The 18,632-nt window shown below is 48.3% G+C and overlaps 1 protein-coding gene across 1 annotated transcript; it reads left to right on the top strand.

Moving 5' to 3' along the window:
* The first annotated feature begins 1,051 nt into the window (after positions 1 to 1,051).
* SRP68 (signal recognition particle 68) lies at positions 1,052 to 16,198 on the top strand. The gene is made up of 16 exons (XM_041409220.1): positions 1,052 to 1,217; positions 3,206 to 3,272; positions 3,770 to 3,883; positions 4,778 to 4,973; positions 5,674 to 5,756; positions 5,978 to 6,087; positions 6,421 to 6,503; positions 6,750 to 6,890; positions 10,161 to 10,259; positions 10,531 to 10,595; positions 10,875 to 11,034; positions 11,757 to 11,851; positions 12,084 to 12,213; positions 12,631 to 12,706; positions 13,538 to 13,590; positions 14,025 to 16,198. Exons 1-16 carry the CDS (start codon positions 1,067 to 1,069, stop codon positions 14,250 to 14,252), a joined length of 1,851 nt encoding a protein of 616 aa, XP_041265154.1. The 5' UTR covers positions 1,052 to 1,066; the 3' UTR covers positions 14,253 to 16,198.
* Positions 16,199 to 18,632: the final 2,434 nt, after the last annotated feature.

The raw sequence follows: 18,632 nt of genomic DNA on the forward strand, positions 1-18,632 counted from the left end.
GGAGGTGGAGGGTTTGTTCTTAGTGCTGAGCCCGGGGGCAGCCACAGCCCCTCTGCCAAGGGCTGCGGGCTCGCAGTGTCCCGGGAAGGGCACCGGGATGGAGGGAGAGGCTCCCGGGACTGCCACGGCACGGCCAGGAGCGGGGGCACCCGGGGGGTGACCTGGGGTCAGTTCTGGGGTGGCTGGGTGACCCTGGGGCTGTTTGGGGTGGGTGGATGGCCCTGGGCTCTTTGGGGTCAGTTCTGGGGTGGGTGAGTGACCCTGGGACTGTTTTGGGGTCAGCAATGGGGTGGCTGGGTGACCCTGGGGCTGTTCTGGGGTGGGGGGTGACCCTGGGGCTGCCTGGGGTCAGTTCTGGGGTGGCTGGGTGACCCTGGGGCTGTTTTGGGGTCAGTTCTGTGGTGGCTGGGTGACCCTGGGGCTGTTTGGGGTGGGTGGATGGCCCTGGGCTCTTTGGGGTCAGTTCTGGGGTGGGTGAGTGACCCTGGGACTGTTTTGGGGTCAGCAATGGGGTGGCTGGGTGACCCTGGGGCTGTTTTGGGGTCAGTTTTGGGGTGGCTGGGTGACCTTGGGGCTGTTTTGGGGTCAGTTCTGGGGTGGCTGGGTGACCCTGGGGCTGTCTGGGGTCAGTTTTGGGGTGGCTGGGTGGCCCTGGGGCTGTTTTGGGGTCACTTTTGGGGTGGCTGGGTGGCCCTGGGGCTGTTTGGGGTCAGCGCTGTGTCGGAGCTGGGGCTCGGCCGGGATGGATGAGCGGGGCCGGGCCGGGCGGGGCTGCATCCGCACCCCGGTGGGGCCCAGCCCCGGGAGCCCGCAGGGACCCCGATCCCTGTCCCGGTTCCCCTGTTCCCAGGCTCCCCCCGTGTCCTTCCCGATCCCGTTCTCTGTCCCTCAGTTCCCGTTCCCTGTCCCGGATCCCCCCTATTCCGCTCCCTGTTCCCCCTATCCCGGTTCTCCCGTTCCCGATCCCGTTCCCGGGCTCCCCCCGGGTCCTCCCCGTTCCCGGCAGCCCCCGCGCGGCCGCTCGCGCCGCTCCCCGGCCCGTGATGCTCCGCGGCCCCGGTGCAAGATGGCGGCGGAGCGTCAGGGAGGCGGCGGCGGCGGCCGCGGGGCCGGGGCGGAGGAGAACAAGGAGCACAAGGACGGCAAGGACAACAAGGAGAACGAGCGGCCGGCGGGGCCGCAGCCCGGCGGCCTCGGCGATAGCCTGGGCCTGGAGAGCATCCTGCGCGGCGGCGGCGGCGGGGGGACGTGGCAGGCCCGGCCCCGTGGGCGGCGGGGGGACGTGGTGGCAGCGCGGGGCTCGCAGGGCCCGGGCGGGCAGGGACGGCGGGCACTGGGCCGGTGAGGGTTTGGTTTGGATAAAACGGGCCCGCTGGCTTTCCCGGGTTGCGGTGTGGATAAAACGGGCCCGCTGCCTTTCTTGGGTTATGTTTGGATAAAACGGCCCCGCTGCCTTTCCTGGGTTAAGGTTTGGATAAAACGGGCCAGCTGGCTTTCCTGGGTTATGGTTTGGATAAAACAGCCCCGCTGGCTTTCCTGGGTTAAGGTTTGGATAAAACGGGCCCGCTGCCTTTCCTGGGTTGTGGAATCGCGCTCTGCCTGGGCTGCGGCTCCTTCCGAGTCAGTCTCCACAGCGGGGCTGTGTGCCGGGCCGTGTGCTTTAGGGCACCCGGGAGCTGCTCCCGGTGATGGTGCAGCTTGAAGTGAGCAATAATACATAAAAAACAAACCTTTAACAGGTTTGCTGAGGTGGCAGACTGGCTCCTGCAGATTTAGTGCTTCTGAAATCTCGGCGTGTAAAGCTCGTGGGAGTTTTGTAGGTGAAACTTGGATGTGAAACCAGTCCAGCTGCACAGCTGTGATAGAGCTGAGTTTTATCTTCTGGGTCAGAGGGAAACCCGGGGGAAATCAGGCTGCAGTTTTCCACGTGGCAGGTGGTGTGTAACAGTAACTGTGGAGTAAGGTGCAGGTGTAGCAATTGCCCTTAAGTCAGTGAAAAAAAAAAAGTTCAGGGGGTGTGAATTCAGCAAGTAACTGTGCAGGATAAAAGAGAGTCTGAAAAAAATTTTGGATAGACAGCATGGATGAGAAGGGATGTGGTGAGACACTGCAGTTTGACTGAGTTGTTCTGCAAGTATAGAATAATTCAGTGTAATAACTATTGGTACAGGTTTTTGTACTTCAGGGACTTTCTTCTAGGTGTAGTCCTAAGAACACATTTTGATAGGCATCTGGCATTTTAGACTTTAAATGTTTGGTGGTTTTTTTAGGTGTAGTTGTAGTTTTTCTTTTGTTGGGGTTGTTGTACAGTCTGGTTTTCTGTTGTGAGTTTTCCTTAAAAGGCTTTCTGGTAAAGCTTAAAAGGGAAATTTTAGGGTATGAATACATATAGTACAGAGATTTCTTGTGTGTGGTGGAGATTTTATTTCACAAAATAACCTGCCACGTAAACTGAAAGAAAACCACTAGATTTACTGGAATGTGGCATGGTTTTATTTGGTAGGAATAACTGAGGGAGTAAAGGAAGTGCAGGATCTCTGCCAATGCGCTGGAGGATGGGGAGACTGGATGGAAATGATGGAGTGATGGTGTCCCAGGCCACAGGGCAGTGCTTTGTGTCACAGATATTTGTTGCAGCAGGACTAGAAACGTGCTGAAAAACTGAGAAGATCAGCCCTGGAGTTCTTTCCAAAAACTCTTTTTATGAGGTTCTGTGCTCAGAAGGCACTTTGTGGAAGCTGTGCTGGGGAGGCAGCAGTGATTCTGTTCAGGGTGTTTTTATCCTTTTCCTGAGCGAGGAGACATTCTGGGGCAGGAAAGCTTCTCTGCCTCAGTCTTCCCTACAAATCTGTGTCACAAGTACAGCTGGGGAGGTGCTGTAGCCAGGCTGGGGCAGTCAGGTGTGTTATCCTGGATGGTCCTTATCCCAAAAGGAGCTCTGGTGACAGCAGCACTCCCTGGGATGTCTGGAGGAGGTGCTTGAGGTTTGTCTGGGTCTCTGCTGACAGGCAGGAGCTCTGGAGAGAGCTGTGGGCTCATGAGGTGCTTTAGAGCCATCAGCTCTCTGCTTTTAGGAGGTTTTGGGGTGTCCCACTGTTCAGAGTGTGTTTGTCTCGTGGGATCTGGGGGTTCCCTGCTGTTATTTTGGGGTGGAAGGAGGAGCTGGTGCCGCTGCCCTGTGAGTGTCCCTTAACGCCAGCCGCAGTCCTGCAGATCGTGAAGGAGTCCCAGCAGCAGCACGGCCTGAGGCATGGGGACTTCCAGAGGTACAGGTGAGTGCTGGGGGCTGCTCCTGGGGCTTGGCTTCACTTCATTTAAATTGCAACCCCCTGTAGCAGGCAACAAAACCCATCTGCCAGGTGGAAACCCCTGACAGGGTGTTCCACACGGGGCCCTGTGTGCTGATTCCCCTTGGCTATATTGTGCTGTGGCTCTTGCATCTCCACTGCCCATAGCAGCTTGTGTTCTCACCTCCCTGATAAGCACTGTTCTCCAGAGCTCAGTGTTTAATAAACACACATAAAGCAGCTAGTAATGACCACATCACCCTGATTTCAAGATCATCAATAACTACATGTCTTTTACTTCATTTCTGTTAATTGCTGCTTTACAGGTAGTTTTTGAGCCACCATATGTCACACTAGGAGTTTTAAATGTTAAAACATTGTCTGGTACAGCCTTAATTTTTAATTTTTTTTCTTCTAATTGGATAGAGCAGTAAACAGAAGCAAAGTTGTTGGCCAAACTGACTGTGGTTGTCCTTTTTTAGGGGTTACTGCTCCCGCAGGCTGAGGCGGCTCCGCAAAACTCTCAACTTCAAGATGGGCAACAGACACAAGTTCACTGGGAAGAAAGTAACTGAAGAGATTCTCTCAGACAACAGGTACAGGGACTGGATGGAATTGAGAATTCAGTATGTTACTGAAGAGTTTCCTTACAGAAATTTATTTTCCAGGGGGAAAACTATTTTGTGCAATATCATCCGAAACGTTTCTTTTCAGAGATGTGTGTTTGTTGATATTAATAAAAGTTCAGGCTGTAGTGCAGGTGCAAGAGACACTGCTCAGATCCAGTGGGACAAGGAGAGCAGCAACAGCCTGTTCCTTCCCTTCTAGTTGCTAAAATGGATTCTTTTCATAATCAGTAAATTCCTGTGACATTTAAGAGGAAATGCTTATTTAGGTCTGTTGCAAGGTAACCATGGGAATGCTGGTAATGTAAATGGTGTAGCCAGCAAGGTTGGGGTTAGAGATGCAATCCCTTCTGTTTGAACAGAAATATTGCACTGCAAGTTTTAATTAAATCTTCTAAATTTGACAGAATGCTTGTCTGACAGAGTATGTGGAGAGCAGCCAGGCTTTTGGGTTCACTTCCCATCTTTTAGGTATACTTAAAATGTTTCCTGTCTTGTCTTTTCTTGTGGGAAAACAACACATGATGCTGCATTCACCTGTGTTGTTAAGAACATTTTGAACCAGTTTGAAGAGTGGCCTAAAATTATAAATCCCTTGTCTTTGTATTGTCTGTGGTACTAGAGAATGATACCTAATTCTCTTCCTCAGTGGGATAATTGCACTTATGAGTGAGAAACACAGCAGAAACTAGTCAGGAATAACAAGACTTTGTGTGCTTAGAACTTAAAGTAAAACATCTGCCTCTTACTAACCAAGCTGCACTTCTGCTGCTGAACTTGGCAGACCAAATGGCAAAGAGCTGGTGGTGATACAACTCTTGGTGAGTGTCATTATTGTCCCGTGCACCCTCCTGTGCCCTGCAGGTATTTGCTGCTGATCCTGATGGATGCAGAGAGGGCCTGGAGCTATGCCATGCAGCTGAAGCAGGAGGCCAACACGGAGCCCCGCAAGCGCTTCCATTTGCTCTCGCGGCTGCGCAAGGCTGTGAAACACGCCGAGGAGCTGGAGAGGCTCTGTGAGAGCAACAGGGTGGATGCCAAGACAAAGCTGGAAGCTCAGGTAACCACTGATACTTTCATCTTGTTGTACAGCAAGGGCTGAACAAGAAACCTTTGGAGTTTGGGGTGAAGAAATAATTACTGTCTCTCAGTGAATAATAAAAGTACAAAAAATTGAGGGCAGCTAAGATGGTGCAACACAGCCTAAGAAACTGCTTATCAGTTGAGTTACCTTTTTGTTGAATGTGCTGAAGTAGCCACCTAGAATGCAAGATTTGGGGGTTCAGTTCCTGGGAAACAGGAAACAGCTCTTGTGAAATCTTTGAACAGCAGTGCTTTACTCATTTAATTAAACTGCCATTGTATAGCATGTCGCTGGGGAAAAAAGTTGTGTGACATCAGTGGGCCATTCAATAACAATCAAGAAATATCTTTAATTTCTGGGTGACCTTGTCTAGTGGAAGATGTCCCTGGCATGGCAGGAGGATTGGAACTAGATAATCTTTAAGCTCCTTTCCAATCCATTCTCTGATTCCATTTTATGATTCTGTGGTTCCTTAGAAATGCAGCAGAGTCAGTTAAAGGGGAAGAGGTAGGTAGCTGTAACCTGTCATCCAAATCAGTTGTCTTCTGTGGGAAGCCCCAGTGCAAAGGGCAAAGCTTAGTCACCCACTGCAGGAGTCACAGCAGCCTCCCTGCTGAAGGTGGCACCAGTTAGGCAGCTGGTGGGGGGAAGTGACCTTGCCTCGCTCTGTGTGCAGGCGTACATGGCTTACCTCACCGGGATGCTTCGCTTCGAGCACCAGGAGTGGAAGGCAGCAATGGAGGCTTTCAACAAATGCAAGTGAGTCCCTGACTTCACCAGCTTCCTTCAGGAAATAGTGTTGGATCACTTTAGTTATGCACATAACTAACATTACTAACACTGTGCGTTGTTAATTGTGCTTAACTGGGAGGTGCTGCTGAAGAAATAGCATCCTCCAGAGCACAGACACAGCTGTTCCCTTAGGACAGCACCTCACAAGTGGCCCACTCTGCAGTGTTAATATCTGTCCTTTGCTGCAGGACCATCTATGAAAAGCTGGCCAATGCTTTCACAGAAGAACAAGCTGTGCTGTATAACCAGCGTGTGGAGGAGATCTCGCCCAACATCCGCTACTGTGCCTACAACATTGGTAAGGGAAGGGGGCTTAATCTGTTCTCAGGAAAGCAGTATTCATTTAGTTAAACCCTGATCTAAGTGACATTGATGCCATAATATTTTGGGCAAATTCTGCTCCTGTTTTGGGACAGTTTAGCATTGCAGAAAGGGCCTCATTTTGCAACAGCATCTGTGGTTATGTGTAGAAAGACAGAATAACAGTTTGTGGTAGCTTGCCTGTGAAGTTACAGTGAAATTGCAAGCTTGTCCCTAAACTGCCAGTGTAAAATCTAATGATGAGTTTTTGTGTATGAAAGTGATTTTGAAGTCAAACGGAAATGTGATCTCAATTTGTTGATTCTCTCAGGTGACCAATCTGCCATGAATGAGTTGATGCAGATGAGACTGAGGTCTGGTGGCACTGAAGGTCTTCTTGCAGAAAAACTGGAGGTAATTTATATGCATGCTTCAGCTTGAAATATTCATTATTACTGTGCTGAGCATGAATATTGCTGCAGCAAACCATTCAAGAGCCAGAATTGAACAGAAGTGAGCAAGCAAGCCTAGGCTCTGTGGGAAGCAACACTTTCCAAAATGCCCTTTGATTTCAAAATAGTCAAGTCTAACATGAATTCAGGAGGTTCAGTTTTGCATCCCTGTAAATTCAGGCTCCTAAGCTCAGTGTGTTCTGTGCAGGCACTGATCACCCAGACTCGGGCAAAGCAGGCAGCCACGATGAGTGAGGTGGAGTGGAGAGGGAGAACTGTCCCAGTGAAGATTGACAAAGTGAGGATCTTCCTGCTGGGGCTGGCTGACAACGAGGCAGCAATTGCTCAGGTAACACAGCAGCCCTCTCCTTCCTGCCCTTCTAACCATCCTCTTTCCTTCTGTGCAATACCTGGTAACTGAACTAAAAGCTTTTGAGTAATCTCATATTTTTTCAAACTTGGGGCTGGAAGGCTGAAGGTAAAAGTGGGGGAGTATACTGATTATAACCCAAAGCTGAAGTGTTGGCTGGGGATAGCTCTCACAGTCTGCTGAGTGGAGTAGTCTGGGAGATCTATTCTGAGTATTCCTGCTCCTTGGAACATCCTGTGCTGCCCTGCAGCAGCAGGGTGATAACCATTATTGTTAATACATCACTTGAAAATGAAGGTTACATTTTTAAGAGTAACTGGTTTTGAATTACTCTTCTAATTTCTTTAAGCATCTTGCTCAAATGGTCCAACTTCAGAGTAGCCAAAAGGAAAATACATATGGATAATTTCTTTCTTTAGCAACAAATAGCCATTTGCCAGGTGTAGCAGGTGCTATTCCATTCTCTAACTGACTTCTGGAAATCTTCAAAAGCAGGAAGTGGATTAATAAATGTTAGGATGTAAATCAATTTCACATGTAATGGTTCTGAAACACTTCCTAAAATCATGGTCTGAGTTGGAAAGGACTCACAAGGATCATTGAAGTCCAGCTCACTGGAACTAGCAGTGGCACATACAGTTAATGTCTTTAGTATTGTAGTCAAGTTTTCCATGTGTAGTTTTTTTCCTTGGAAGTGGTGACCAGAGGAGGTATCCTGCTTTTCAGTGTCTGCATACACACTCAGAGTTTTAAAAGGCAGTGAAAGGATCTTCATTGCCACTAAAAATGGGAATTTTGCAGCATTAAAAACCTTTTATCACTAGGAAAATAATAATAAATAAAAATAGAAATTATAAAACCCCTACAGAGGGTTAAGACTAGAGCAGGGGATAGTGGTAAGAGGAATGTGATTAGGATAAACAGGATGTGGCTGGGTGGGAAACCTGAGTGTTACCCATAATGTTAGGAATTGGATGTTGCTGAATGGATTTGGTTTCAGGAAGCACCTAAGTGTGGCCAGCAGGTGGAAGTACAGCTCAGAGTTCCCTCATTTAACTTCCATCCTGGCAGCTGACAGTTGGGCTTTCTCAGTTTAGTTGCTCTCTAAAGTGGCAGAACAGCCTGAATTTGGTCTCATCTTGCTTTGTATTCCTGGGAATCTGACTAAACAGAGGAGTTGAGTGGACTGCTGACAGCTGAGCATTGCAGCAGCACTGTTTACATTCCCAGAGGGCTAAAACTTGCCTTTTTGGCAGCAGTTCTGGAGTTGTGTCAGCTGTGATGGGCAATCCAGTTTCAGGTGAATGAATTGTGCTTCCTGGGATCTTTGGCACCTTTCTGCTCATCTTCACTGAGCTGAAGCCCTGACATAACAGCAGTGCTCTGCAGGGTTTAACTAGTTGTAAAACCAGTCTGTTTTGTGTAAAAATGGAGTCTCCCAATGCAATTACACTGTTGCCTTTGGTGCCTTATTGGTAATGGGAGGAACAGAAAAATAAGCCAAACTGAAACAGGAATCCAGGTTTGAAATTTTGTCAGTCCTTTTGTAGATTTGAAGGTGTGACTGTGAGGGCCCATTGGCTCTCACCAGGTAGAAGTGACGAGGCTGCAGGGCAGCATGACACAGGTGTGCTCCTAGCTGGTATTGCCTCAAGGATTCTGTGCTCATCTCTAGATTGCAGCAAAAATGGCTGGTAATAACTGTCAGAGATGTGGTTTAGACCAAAGAAAATCTGACAGCTGAGCACTCCACATTTTTTAGAATTGGGTTCAGTGGGATTGGTTTCCATGAACCCTCTGAGATGAACCTGTGCAGTTCTGTCAGGAGAGTTGAATCACCAGCTGTAGCACTTGTGTCTCAGTCCTATGAACTGATATCTCCCAAATCAGAACATGGGTATTTATGCATAGAATCAGCTTAAGGAGTTTTTGCTTGGAAAGGAAAGCCTTTGTTTCATTGCAGGGCCCAGCCCTTGCCCTGTTTGTGCCTGAATGATGATCTGGCCATGTCTGTTTTCATTTTTGTGCTTACAGTGAAATTGCTGTGCTGCTCTGGGTGAGGTTGAGAATGCAGTCAGACTCGTCTCTGGTTATTCTCAGGAGCCAGTCCCACCTTAAAAATTCTCACAGCAAATCTTAAATTAAAAACAAAAAAAATCCCAAACCCAAAAAACCGCCTCCATCACAGGATACCTTAGGCTTTGTGAGGGAGTAAAAATAACATTCTTGATTGGGTTTGTGAACGTGGGAAGTGGAGAGGCAGAGTCTGTGGAGCTGTACAGTAGATTAACAAGTGAGCATGGTTTGAGACATTTTTTTATTCATTTTGAGAACTGCAAATTTATTGCAGCAAAGCTTATCTTACACTGTTACATGGGATGGGAGTGGCAGAACATGGTGCTGGTGCTCTTGAATTCTCCTTCAGTCACTGAGGCTGAGGTTTGCTTCTGAGTAGTTTTTTCTTACTGAATCATTGAAAGTCTTGCAATCTTCACCTGGTTTCCTTCTTAGCATCTGAATAAAGGCTGAGTTTCAGTTTGGGAGCTTGTTTAATTGGGTACACGATATGCCAATAAATTAGGCAGAGATCAGGCCCCAACTTGTTTTTTAAAGGTTGTTTTCAAGTTCTGGTTTTGAGGCAGAAGGCCAAAAGCTGCTTCACTTTTTTTTTTAACAAAACTTATGGTGACAGCAGAAAAGCACTTGGTCACTCCTGCTGCTGAAATATAGGGTTGCTGTGAAAGATGCTTCAAACAAGCAAGTTATTGCCACTGTGAGCATTGCTGGAGTGGGAGTGGAGAAAAGATAATCATCTGCATGTTCTTACCACACGGGAACATTAAATCAGCATAACAAGAGCTGTCTGCATTGGTAGTTTGCCAGTTCAGGACTGCTCAGCTCTTCTAGTGCTGGGCCTTTCCCACAGTGCAGTCCAGCCTCAGCTCAGGGAGCAGTGCAGGTGCCATCCAGGAAGGGAATGGAGTTGCTGGGAAGGAAGGTAATGAGGCCATGAGCTGTGTCTGCTAAGCCTTCACTGCTGTTCAGTTCTCAGCACCGACCCCATTCCCCAAGATTTCTGGCAGATTTCCCCCAAGAATATGTTGCAGATAGGCACAGATTGGAGTTCTAACTACCCATGGACCTTAAAGACATAATTTGGGAGAAACTTCATTTAATCTCATCAATTAATTCATGCATCATACAAAAATGTCTGATTTTTGATCTGTCTTGAATCTCCTTTGCTCTTAGGCAGAAAATGAGGAGACAAAGGAACGTTTGTTTGAGTCTTTACTCAGTGAGTGCAGAGATGCCATTCAGGCTGTTCGGGAAGAATTGAAACCTGACCAGGTAAGCAGCAAACACCAGTTTCTACTTCCAGTGGCACTGTGTTTCCTTGGGGCTGGTTTAGTGTTCAGCTTGCTGGGATTTCTTTAATAAAGAGCTGCAAAATTTGAGTTTACTCTCTCCAGAACTGGAATGGGGGAATAGCAGTGGAGAAGCCCTCCCTCTTTTGCCTAACTTCCATGGCTTACCCAAACTTTGAGTTATTCTGTGTTTTTCATCCCTTGGCTGCCAGTTTTAAGTAAATCATGCAGTGTTTTGTCTCCATTGCCCACAGAAGCAGCGAGAACACTCTCTGGAAAATGATTCTGGGAAGGTGTCCAACATCCAGTACTTACACAGGTAATAGGCAAACATTGCTGCCAGTGCTAGTGTGAAGAAGCCATGTTCTTATGTCAAGATTTTATTTTGTTTGGTTTTGTTTTATGGGGTTTTTGTTCTGGCCTCTGGGATCCCAAAGGATGACTGTACAGATAAGGATCTGCTTCAAGCTTTGTAAACATTTCACTCCAGACTCTCGCGTTGACCTTCCAGATGTTTTTCCGCCACCAGTTCAGAACACAGAGTAATGTCTGAGTAGCTCTGACAGTGCTGATGGGCTTTCTCTTTTTATTTTGGCAGTTATTTGACCTACATCAAGCTGTCCACGGCCATCAAGCGCAACGAGAGCATGGCCAAGTCCCTGCAGAAGGCCCTGCTGCAGCAGCAGCGCTCCGACGAGGACGGCAAGCGCTCGCCGCGGCCGCAGGACCTCATCCGCCTCTACGACATCATCCTGCAGGTACTGCTGAGAAAACACATCCAGCTCTCCAGCCTAACCAGAGCTCTGTGTGGTTGGGGTAAACAGGATGTGGCTGGGTAGGAAACCTGAGTGTTGCAAAAGGTTACTGCAGAAATGCAGCACTGTAAGTGAGCTACCATGCAGTCTGAAGAGTAGCTGAATACCTTCAGGTACCTCAAAGATGTTCAACATCTGCATGAAGCACAAAAAACCTCTTTCAGTTATGAGCAGAACCTGCTGCTTCAATGGGTGTCCTTTGTTGTGCACTCTAATAGAGTTTTAAAATAGTCTTTCTGACTCTTGTGCAGCACCCTTAGAGCTGCCTTAGTTTCTGCTGGCCAGGGAAAGTAGCAGCTGAAAATACTTGTTCTTCATTAGCAGGTTCTCTGTTTCTCCCATAATTTTGCAGTTAACTGAGGAAGCCTGTAGCTGAAGCAGATGTGAATGGGAGAGGGAAATGCCTTATGAAAGAATTAGTTCATCTGAAATCTAAGGAGTGTTTGTCGTAATTCCTTTGTGTCAGGAAGTCTGTCCTGAGGGCAACTTGCACAAGTTTCAATGAGAGTCCTTCACAAGGTTAGAAAACTGATGATTAGAAAACTGGAAACTATTTCCCTGGGAGTGTTCTGTTGACTTGTCAGAAGGGTCATCTTTCTCTTAGACCAGCAGATTCCAGAGGAAGGCAATGCATGCAATCGTTATTCCAACTCTCTTTTGCACAGAACCTCGTGGAGCTGACACAACTTCCTGGCCTAGAAGAGGACAAGAACTTCCAAAAGGAGATTGGATTGAAAACACTTGTGTACAAAGCTTACAGGTGACTGAGAAACAGCCAGGTTTTCTTTAGCACACGTGACACCTGCAGAAGTTTAATTCCACAGCTCTGTGTGCTGTGCAGGCCTTTGATGCAGTTTTTTCTATCCTTTGAGACTGGTTCCTAAAGGGAAACTGCCCACTGCTACTTAAGGATATCTCCTATTGCCAGTCATTTCAGTTGGCAGAAGGTGTGGACAACAAACACGTCAGGAATGCTCTCTTGACTGTTGCAGGTGTTTCTTCATTGCCCAGTCCTATGTCCTGGTAAAGAAATGGAGTGAAGCCCTCGTGCTGTACGAGAGGGTGCTGAAATACGCCCGCGAGGTGCAGTCAGGAGCTGGGGCTCACAGGAACAGCTTGAAGGTAAGAGCCCAGTCCTGAAGCTGAAGTTCTGTGAAGCAGCTCTGTCCCACTATTTATTGTTAATTAGGTGCCAGGCCATTATAATTCAAGACTGATCTTTAAGTAGGGAGAAAGGTAATGTTCATTGTAGCAGAGACTTTCTAGTGACATGGGAACACTTCAGCAGGACACTTAATTGGAGGAGGGACAGACTTGCACCGCCTCCAAAACAATTTACCACTTTTTCTCACCTGTGCATTTTCTCTTACACAACTTCTCTAGTGCCTGAAGCACAGTGCTGTAGCTTTTCCCCTCCTGGGAAAGCTTACCAACACTAGAAGTTGATTTCTTAGTTCTTACTCTGTCTGGTTTTACCTTTGCTCTGATTCTTAGACTGGCACATGACAGGCTCTCAAATAATTTTCTTTAATGCTCTAGGAGCTGCCTGATGTTCAGGATCTCATCACTCAAGTCAATGCAGAGAAGTATTCCTTGCAAGCAGCAGCTATTTTAGGTGAGTAACACAGCTATACTAGAACTCTGCTCTGATGTATCTTGACTGAAGCCCCTGCAGCTGTTCCATTCCTTCTATTTCATTCCAGTTCAGTTTCAAATGTTTTTCCATAACCATTCAGTCAGGCTTTGGAAAAGTATTTCTCCCCCAGTTCCAGCTGTTTCTGCCTGTGTGTAGTGCAGGTAGGCAGCAGTGACTGGACATTGGCATCTTGCTCCCTGCCCAGAGATGTTAAAACCCTTCCTGGTGATGTGCACCTGTTTTGGGAGCCTGCACAGAACAATTCAGTGTTTCATTTTTTTGCTGCAGACACTTTGGCCTTACTCATCCCAGTTTTGCCTGGTTGGGTGAACTAAGAAGAGGGAGAGCAGTGATGTTCTCTCTGTCAGTGTCAGCCTGGCCAACAGAACTTTGAGGGATAGATGAACTTTGTGATTTCTTGGGCTGCTGTTTTTGCTGTGCCTGCTGCTGGAAATCCAGGACAAGGAGTGTGTTGCCTCCTTTATTGCCTTAATGTTGCTTTAACAGACCCCCCTGGGGTGTTGTCATCATCTTCTGCTGAGTGCTTCACTTGGGGTCTGTGCTGCTTTCCAGACCTTCTCATGACAGTGTGAAGGAGAAGCTCCAGCACTGCAGGGCTGTGTTGGCTGTAGATGAGCGTGTGTGGTGCTTACTCTAGAAATCAAGTTGATTCTGCTGAAAATACTGTCCTGTGTGTCCCAGAGAGCAAGGATCATGGCTAAGCTTGGGGCACAGCTGCTTCCTGAGACTATCTAACTGTGCACCAAGGTCAAGCCAGCTGTTCTTACCCTCTTTTGTTCAATTTTGCAGATGCAAATGATCCTCATGAGACTGAGTCTCCATCTCAGGTCAAGGATGGCAAGGTAAGAGCCAAGAGCTCAGGCAAATTCCAGCTGTGCTCTTAATGACCATCACCTTTATCCTGTTACCTGAGTGTCTCTCACAACACAAGAAATGTCACATTGATCAAGTTTTGGTCATGACTGGTGTATTTAGGAGATTTTATTAGGCTTGGTGCTGAAGGTACCTGACACAGTGGGGTAGGAGCTGGGAGGCAGCTTGCAGCTTCCAGTGTGGCAGCTTGCTTTATTTATCTTTCTCTGTGCACATGGGAGGGTTTTCCAGAGATCCTGCAGCTGTGCTTTGACAGGAAGTTAAATCATTTTCAGAGTTCCCCAGAGGCCTCACAAGGGAGCTTGAACTTCTCTTGTCTCAGTTGCTGCTCAGTCCTGTTTGATGTTTGACCCTTTTGACGTGACTGAAATTTAATTTGTGTCCCTGCCTCGGTCTCTTGCAGCCACTCTCAGAACGGTTTGAGACTTTCTGCCTGGATCCTTCCCTGGTCAGCAAGCAAGTCAGCCTCGTGCACTTCCCACCAGGATTCCAGCCCATTCCATGCAAACCCCTGTTCTTTGACCTAGCCCTTAACCATGTTGCTTTCCCACCTCTGGAGGACAAGGTGGAGCAGAAGGCCAAGAGTGGCCTCACAGGATATATAAAGGGCATTTTTGGATTCAAAAGTTAACCAGGACCCCCAGAGGAACAGAGGTTTTATTCTGTATAACTACAGAAGCTCCAAGAGGTTCTAGGACACAAATACCTGCACCTGAAATCAACAGAGGGAAGTTCACATCTTCTCCCCTGTGTCCTGTGTTCATGTCTGTGCACACACATTCTCTCCCAGTGTATTAAAGACAAACAATTACTCAGAAACAAACATACACTATAAATAGCTGAAAATAACCTGGAGCACAGAGAAATTCCTTTCTGCTTGGAGAAGTTTTGTGATCAGTGACCTGTCCAGGGTTGGTACACATCTACTCACCATGGACCAGGACATAGATAAAATTTGATTCCTGCCTCTGCCCCATTATTTGACACTATTATTTGTTTTTTTGATCTAGAAATTGGGGTGTAATTGGGAAATAGAGGCAGAAGTAGATGCAGAGATAAACCAGCAAGGTGAGGCTTCCACACAATGGCTGTGGAACAGTAGCCAAGGCAGCAACTTCTCCTTCCCTTTCAACCCAGAAGTCTCTATATTTTTTAAGAATGAAACTTTCTGAAATCACAAAATAGAGCCTCTTTCCTTATCAATAAGGATGGCAAACATCAAATGTTGATGGTTACTCCTGCTGTGGTGGTGAATTTGTACTCTGGGCCAATAGCACTCTTCTTTATTCATACACACACTTTGTTAAATACCTAAATACAGTATAGAACCTATTCCTGAAAGTATTTTCCTGGGAAAATAGCTTCATGGGTGGCTTTAGCAATAGCTACTTGCTCTTCTTGGGAAGTTGGGTCTCTTGGTGTTCGTTTTGTCTCTGATCTAAACCTTGCCTGAAAACAAGATGATCTTTTTCTGGAGTTCATCTGTTGCTTTGTTTCTTGTCCCTGGTCAGTAGCTACACATGAAATGAGGGATGAGGAACAGCAGACCAGTAGGTTTGTGAGTGATAATTCATCTCTGTCGTGCCAGACAGCGTTTTTTATAAAGCACCCAGGTGCCACGGGGATGGGCACTTTGAAAGTGCAGATAATTTCATAATTGTGATCAATTCAGTAGGAAAAAAACCCCACAGCACATGGGCAGAACTGTTCCTAAATAAAGCATTTGGAAGATTCCACCAGCACTGTGTGGGTTTTCACTCAGCCTGCCCTGGCAGGTGAAGCAAGAATTTGTTTTGGTTGTCTGGACTTTGTGGTTTTTCTCCTTTTGTAGGCATTGGAGTTAAGGCTGGAAACAGAAGGACCATTTTGAATTATTGGCTTTTTGTTGTAAAGGGAATTTTCCTTGCAAGGTGCATGTCAGATGAATGGGGGGAATTAACAATTCCCATTATTTTAATATGAATGTTCACTTTGTTCCAAGTTGATCTGATTTGTGAGTTCTCAAAGTACAGAAGAACTGTGTGCTCAGAAAGACGTGGGAGTGGGAGGAGGAACTTCTTGTTTGTGTTTAATTTTTGCAACATGGAAACAAAATGGGAATTTCTAGTGTTGTAGCCAATTCCCTTTGCCTCTGGATTCCAGGGGCATTTTACAGAAGAAAGGGAAGTGTACAGGTGAAAGAAATGTGGAAGATGATTTATCAGATGGCAATTTCTAGAAAACTTGGTCTTGACTGGCAGCTTTCTCTTCCCCTTAAAGCCCATTTCCTTTTAGGCAAGGAAAGGCCCACAATGACCAGGCTCACCTGGTCCCTGTGTCCAGCTGAGCTCCTCTTCTCAGCATTTGGATCAAATCACAGAAGTGTTCTCCTTTGGTTTGCACCAAACTCTGCTTTCCTTCCACGGATCTGTGTTGTACCTGGATGGACTCCAGGGAAACTCCTCCTGTGGCCACTTTCTAGTTACAGTTACCAAAACCTAAGAGCAATTGGCCTCTTTCTGCCAAACTTTTTTTGACAAGGAACTGATGAGTTGAACGCAGATAAGAAATTTGAAAACAATAAACTTTTATTCCTGACCTCTGAGGCGTGTAGTTTGTATTAGGAACTCTGAGCACTCTTTGCCTCCCAAGCACTCAGAAGATTGAGGTCACACCTCAATCACCTGGGGCTGCTGAGCCCCTGGAGAATGGCCACTTAGCTCTGGAGGAGGATCTTCTGCCCCAAAGCCCGGATAACGCCACTCCAGGTGACTTGGCTTGTTTGTTTCAGTGTAATGTTACTGGAAAGTGAATGGAGTGGGGCTTGTGAGCAGTGATGTGGCTTAAATGATGGAAGGTGCTGATGAGGCTCAGGAACAGAAACCTAAACATGTGAAGAAGGGGAAAAAATTGTTATAGAAGTCACCTGCACGATGCAGACCAGACCAGACTGACAAAGCTGAGGCTTTTAGCCCTGCAGTGGAGCCTGGGCTGGCTCAGGTGAGGCTCACGGAGCTGCAGGGGCACAGGGCAGGCAGGTGAAATGTCTGATGTGCAGAACAAATCAATTCCCCTGGGCCTGGAACAGCCAGGGCAAGGTTCAGAGCGTGTTGTGGGGCTTGGAAACTTCCTCCTTGCCCTGCTCTTTCATCGCTGTTCCTTTAAAGTGCCTGAGCTCTTTCCATGAATTAATTGGTGAGGAGGCCACATGATTGCCCTCAAAACAGGAAACTCCAGCAGAATGGTCAAGAGGATTGCTTTCAATCAACTTTTCCTATGGAGTATCTTTGGGATTAGCACTGGAGTTTTAATTACAGGCTGAGCTAGCCGTGTCTGGTACCATTGCATCTATTAAAATAAGGAATGAGATGTTCATCATGGCCCTCACTCCACCACCAGTGATAGACCTTTGTCTGAGCAATGTTTATTTCTGGCTGTGCACTCTGAGGGGTCTGGGGGTGCTGAATGAGTCTCAAGGGTTTCATGGGGGACAGAGCATGAGGCAAACTGGGCAGTGAAAGAGCTGGAAGGTGGCACATGGGATTGTAACAGTCTGGCCTGGGAGCTCCTAAACAACAGTGTCTGCCTCTGAAAAAAGAGTTGGGAGTATTTTAAACAAGGGATTGTGTTGCTAGAAAATTTTTGCCTGATCCAAGCTGCTCCAGCTGTGGGACATCCCGGGTGGGCACTGTCAGGAGTTCTCTGCAGCCTTTGTGGCTGTGTCTCTGGAGCAGCAGGTTGTAGCTTTGGCTGGCAGGTGCTGAACTGAGGAGTGGGAAGTCCCTGTCCAACTGCAGTGGGACTAGAATTCATCCCTGGGAGAAGATGCATCTCCTGAGGGGTTTCTGTGCTCCCTCTCAGCTCTTGTGAGCTGCCCTGTCAGCACAGGTACCCTGTGGGCTGCAGCCCGGTGTGATGGAGGTGTTTGCTCGCTTAAGGAGTGATTTGATGTGACAATGACTCTCTGTGGCTGCTCCTCTTCCTTCAGGGTGGGATTGCTGTTTTCCAACAGCAGCTGGAGGTCGGTTTTCCTGCCAAGGAAAAGACCCGGGTGGGAGGGAGGGATGCGTGGTGGGACCCCGGCAGAGCGGGGCCGGGAGCAGCCGCGGTGCTGGGGCTGTCCTGGGGCTGCTCTGCCCTCTCCTCCCTCCCCGCTCCGGGCTGAGGAGGTGCTGGGACTGCAGCTGCCTCTTGAAGGCGGCTTCCAGCCGGGCTGAGCCCGGTGGGCTGCCGTGGCCAGGACAGCTCAGTGGGGCTCAGCACAGCGTCCGAGTTCCCAAGCAGCTCCCAGCCACAGGCAACCTAAGCAAGCTTAAGAGATATCAGCTCTTAGTGATTATCAGCTCTGTGTGATTTCAGCTCTTTAGCTTGCTAGGTGCTGCAGCAGACGCTGGGAGAGAGAGCAGAAGGCTGTGTGAGGTTCCAAGAATTCTTTATTGGTCTACGAAGGTTCTCACTGACAGCTTCTTCTGCCAAACCAGGCAGAATTAGGGGTTTATATACCTTACAGGGGTTTTGGAAATTGTCCAATAGTAAGGGTCAGGGGAAAGTGACCTATAGGCTTACAGAGAGATAAGCAGGGTCCGAAAGGTGGAAGAGAGGGGCTTCTGAGGCCCAGCCATCATGACTTGGCATTTCCTAGCTCAGGCTTCTGACCTCCAAGGAGGCTTTGCAGGCCCTGGGCCTGCTACAGCTGCCTGCCCAGCCCAGCTGAGATGGCGGGGTCCCTGTCCCCCCGGACCTGCCCAGCCCAGCTGAGATAGCGGGGTCCCTGTCCCCCCGGGACCTGCCCAGCCCAGCTGAGATCGCGGGGTCCCTGTCCCCCCGGACCTGCCCAGCCTAGCTGAGATAGCGGGGTCCCTGTGCCCCCCGGACCTGCCCAGCCCAGCTGAGATCGCGGGGTCCCTGTCCCCCCAGACCTGCCCCTGCAGCCCGGGCGCTCGCTGCGCAGTGACCGCACCGGGAGCTGATCCCTCGGGACGCCCCGACAGCCCGGCTTCCTGCCGGGCCCACCCGAACCACGCCGAGGGTG

The sequence above is a fragment of the Onychostruthus taczanowskii genome, unplaced genomic scaffold (assembly GCF_017590055.1).
Source record: "Onychostruthus taczanowskii isolate IOZ18803 unplaced genomic scaffold, ASM1759005v1 scaffold30, whole genome shotgun sequence".
Lineage (NCBI taxonomy): Eukaryota > Metazoa > Chordata > Aves > Passeriformes > Passeridae > Onychostruthus > Onychostruthus taczanowskii.

Bases quoted from the DNA above. Each gene is read 5' to 3' on its own strand.
- SRP68 (XM_041409220.1), top strand. From the start codon at position 1,067: ATGGCGGCGGAGCGTCAGGGAGGCGGCGGCGGCGGCCGCGGGGCCGGG. The intron at 3,273-3,769 runs GTGAGTGCTGGG...GTCCTTTTTTAG, and splicing joins GGGGACTTCCAGAGGTACAG to GGGTTACTGCTCCCGCAGGC. The intron at 3,884-4,777 runs GTACAGGGACTG...TGTGCCCTGCAG, and splicing joins GAGATTCTCTCAGACAACAG to GTATTTGCTGCTGATCCTGA.